Consider the following 4,478-nt stretch of genomic DNA (forward strand, 5'->3'; position numbering starts at 1 on the left):
CATGAACCTTTTTTTTTTTTTTTTTTTTTTTTTTTTTTGTGTTTGTTACCAAAAATTAGTGAATAGACACGAACCCATTCATTTCCTTAATTAAAAACACGAAAAGAAAATTTCAATTGGTAAATGTTTGTGAACAATTCATGAACACCTTTATTTCCTTAACAACGAACAAAAATGGCTTAAAGATGTTAAATGATACTTTCTTTATTGGCTTCGTCTTTAATTTGCAGCCTTAAGTAATTGAACTGAACGTGAAAACATTTAAACATTTATCTCGTTCGGTAAGTGTTTGTGTACCTTCAGTTAATTTGCATCCCTACTTAATAGGCTTCATTTTTTTGTTCATGGTTTACAAGTGTAATATCTGGTCTACTGTACTTAAATTGTCCGTTTTATCAACTAATCACGTATTTGTTTTTTGTTGCCTAAATGGAGACTTCCCAAGAAGTCTCCTCTCTTGTTATTAATTCCACCTGGACATGCTTAGTTGTAGAGTTCTTCTCTGATCTACTCTGATCCACTAACAATAAGCTCAAAATGCATTGGTGATTTTAATGGGGATGTGTATTTGCCTCACTCACTCATTACCTTTTCCTGTCTCCCTCACTCGCAACCATTTAAAAAAAAATATTAAAAATGAATATCATTACTAATTGAATAGAGATGGGTATGAGGAATTTAAGAGGGGGATAAATGTGTAGTTTAGTTAAATTATATGGATGAAGCTGAGAATTCTAATCTAAATGCTATGTTTTTCGTTATGAATATGATACTTTAAATATAAGTGTAGTTACGGAAGAGATAGTTGAACACAAAACCTTGCAACCCATTGAGCAGTAAGCAAAGGATGAGTTGATGCTTTGACCGCAAACCAAGCATTTACCCCGTGAACCACCTCTGATTGGGATTGGGATTTGCCGCCTCTGGCGTAGTAATACAACTCTCTCACTGTTAGTTGTGTACGACTAGCAATTAACAAAATAAAACAATGCCTGTAAGTTCATTTTATCTCTTTTTCTCTACTTCAACACGAAACCTTGTGGATACTGACTAGCGATTAATCGGATAAGAATTTTATATGTAATTTTTCAAACTTATATATGCATATACAAATTTTTGTACATAATCTTTAGAACTTATTAATCGAATCTGATTAATAAGTATATTTTTTAAAATCCTTAAAAGATTTTGACTATATATCTTTCACTGATTTTGACCATTATTCATCAATTAATTGGCAATTAATCCCGATTTTTACATCATGATTACTAGATTAGGAATTAATTGTCAATTAATTGGCGATTAATCCCAATTTTTAGATCATGACTCCTAGACCATGCGTAGTGGGCGTTGTTTTTTCAAAATTTTCCCTCAATAACACCCAATATTGCCCCACCCCCACCCCCTGGGCGTGATCTTGCAAAAAAAGCCCCTCAGCGTGTTTTAAATCACGCCAAATGGGGGAATAACCTGACCATAATGCCTCACAATCCCCACTACACCCCTTTTGTAAAAACGCCCAACAATGCCCCATTGCTGACTGGGCTGCCACATGGCGCAAAACGCCCTAGGGTGGGGCATTATTCACCCCAACGACTACGCATGGTCTTAGACAAAGATATCAAGTGGTGATATCATGTTTCGTACATACTCTATTTTCTATGTTCTTCTTCCATACAATTAGCTCAGGGTTTTATTAGCTTTGTTAGTTTTAATTCACATGTTGTGGCATGTAGGTGCGTTTATACAAGGATATCAAGAGTCTTATACTGTTTTTTTATCAGGTATAATCATATTTCAAAAGCACCCAATGTGAAGAAATTCTTTTTGTTTGTTTTTTAAATTTGTTTATTTGTTGAATTTCTACGCATTACAAAACATCATCCACATTAGTCACATATAACCAGGGTATTAAACCTTCGGACAGTAGAAAATATCACATTTTATGTTAGAAACTAGGGGAAGGTTCATTAACACTAAAAAAGTGGGGAACCGACTCAAACGAACTCCGATTGGACTCATTCCAGCGGCGTTGGAACCGGCTCGTCGAACCTTAACTAAGATCTCTTAACCCTAAACCCTAAATCCTAACTCCTAATTGTGGACCGTCAGATGTAATTGTTGATCAACGGTTGGATGAGGCTTCCATGGGTTCTGCGCATGTGGACCAAACAGGAAATGATCTGAATATTTTAATTAGCCCATGTAATGATACTGGGCCTTGTTCTAATGTCAGCCCAATCACTGATGCAATTGAATCTTCGGCTAATGTTAGTAGTCTGCAGTTTGGTGGGCCTGTTATAAATAATGATGGAGATATTATTGGATCTGGGCCCAGTTCGGAAAATATTAATGATCCAAGGCCAGATGTTGCTGTAGCAGAGCCGGCTGTTCAAGCCAAGGCTCAAAAGAAGGTGACGTTTGCGGATATAGTGCAAGGTTCGGCCCAAAAACTTTCTCGTATTATGAAGTTTGGACAATTTGAAACTGTTATTCATTTTAAGGAAGATGTACCGGAAATTGATCCTCTTAGGGGAACTAAATATTGGAATCATGAATTGTTTCAAAAGTTGCTTAGAGGGGATGATGTTGTTGTTGATGGGGAAACACGTTTGGCGTATGAAGGTCCTAAGCGTAATGCAGAAGGAGTTTTTGAGGTAAACATTGAGGGACATTTTATGAAAAAGTCGTACACATCTGATGTGTTTCAACTTTATGGATACTTTATTGGGGCCGTTATGCCTTTTCGGGTTGTGAAAGAGAATTTAATTAAGATGTGGCATAAGTATGGGCTTAAGTCGATAAATATGAATAGAAATGGATATTTCTTTTTTAAATTTGATCATGAAGATGGGATGCTACAAGTTCTTGAAAGAAACCCGTGGTTGGTGGATAATGTTCCGCTTGTATTACAAATTTGGGATCCGAATGTTGTTTTGTGTAAACCGAACCCGAAAACGGTTCCAATTTGGGTGGCAATAAAAGACTTACCGCTTAGTTTGTGGAATGGAGGAAATATAGGACAAATTGTGAGTTGTGTTGGGTTGGGAAACCACTAATACTTGATCAAGCCACGTTTAAAAGGTGTGAAACTAAAGAAGGGCCGTTAAACTTTGCTCGGATTCTAGTGGATGCAAATGCTTCAAATGGTCTTCCTGACAAAGTTAAAATTAATCTTCCTAAACGTGATGGAATCCCGGGTAAGTCTTATTTTCTTGATTTGTCATATAAATGGAAACCTCCTTGTTGTGCTTTATGTGAAGTATTTGGACACTCATATGATAAATGTGGGTTGAATATGGATGCTGTTCAAAAGAAAGAATTGGATAAAAATAAAAAGAATGGTGGTGCTGAATTGGTCTCGGCCCAAAATGATATTTTTGTGGAGGTTGTAAAAAAAGTCAAAGGCTCAAAACAAAGGGAAAACCCCGATTTGGCAGGCCCAAAAAAACAAAAACTGGGCCCATTATTTCAGAACCTGGCCCATCACGTCAGGTTGGGCTGAATTCTGGTCAAACTCAACTGCGTGTTATGGGCTCAAATGAAGGTAACGATCAAAAGAAGCCCGGCGATAAGGCTGCTGGGCTTCATAACAGTGCTGAACTGGGCTCGGTTGATGTTGGGCTTGTTGAATTTCCTCCTTTAAGGGCTGCTGGACCCCAAAACAGACTTGTGGGCTCAGATAAAATTGTAACAGGCCCTTTGAAGGCTGCTAACAGCCCAGATGTTGGTTTGGTGAATCCAAGTATGCATGATCAGTTATTAAAATATGATGGGCCGATTTTAGAAACTCTTATGGGCCAAACAGTGAAGTCCAAAGGAAGTGGATATTTTGATGTATCAAAACAAGCTTTTGGGCCTGGGCCTAGCTCAAATATTAGCACAAAAAACAGTTTTGGAAAGTTAAGAGACGAAGAGGAGTGTTATGACACGGATCTTGGGATGTGGGAACATGAAATCGAGGCGGTTAAAAAGTTTGTGGAAACTAGCACCCGCCCGAAGATTGAAGATTATAATGTTTGGTCCGAAAATATGAGAAAATACTATGATAGCTTGACAAAACTAAATAATGCTTTCCGCTTCCGCAACACTCACACGGATCATCATCTACCCAATTCATATTGAAAGATGGTACCTGCAAAACATGTACCGGCACAATAAACTCGACCACCCGACGTAAAATCACAAATGTACAACAAAAAGGAAAGAAAATAAACTAAACTAAAATCGAACAAGTAATGAAATACTAAGCGCACTAGCTCCCCGGCAACGGCGCCATTTTGACATGACCGTGTCGTCCCGATCAGTCAAAAACCCAAGTAAACTTAGGTAGCTAGGGTAAGTCGGGTATCGAATCCACAAATAGCAGGTGGTCAGTGTTGCACGACCCGTTTGATTAGTTAGACTATTTACAAATAATGTACAAGATGATTATGAAGATTGCTATTTTTATTTATTTGTTTGGTTTTTAAATTAAA

General features: G+C 37.4%; 1 protein-coding gene across 1 annotated transcript; it reads left to right on the forward strand.

Moving 5' to 3' along the window:
* LOC118482158 lies at positions 1–4,238 on the forward strand. Its single transcript, XM_035977694.1, has 2 exons — positions 1–994; positions 1,737–4,238. The coding sequence occupies exon 2, from the start codon at positions 2,148–2,150 to the stop codon at positions 3,057–3,059; it is 912 nt and encodes a 303-aa protein (XP_035833587.1). The 5' UTR covers positions 1–994; positions 1,737–2,147; the 3' UTR covers positions 3,060–4,238.
* Positions 4,239–4,478: the final 240 nt, after the last annotated feature.

The sequence above is a fragment of the Helianthus annuus genome, chromosome 9 (genome assembly GCF_002127325.2).
Source record: "Helianthus annuus cultivar XRQ/B chromosome 9, HanXRQr2.0-SUNRISE, whole genome shotgun sequence".
NCBI lineage: Eukaryota > Viridiplantae > Streptophyta > Magnoliopsida > Asterales > Asteraceae > Helianthus > Helianthus annuus.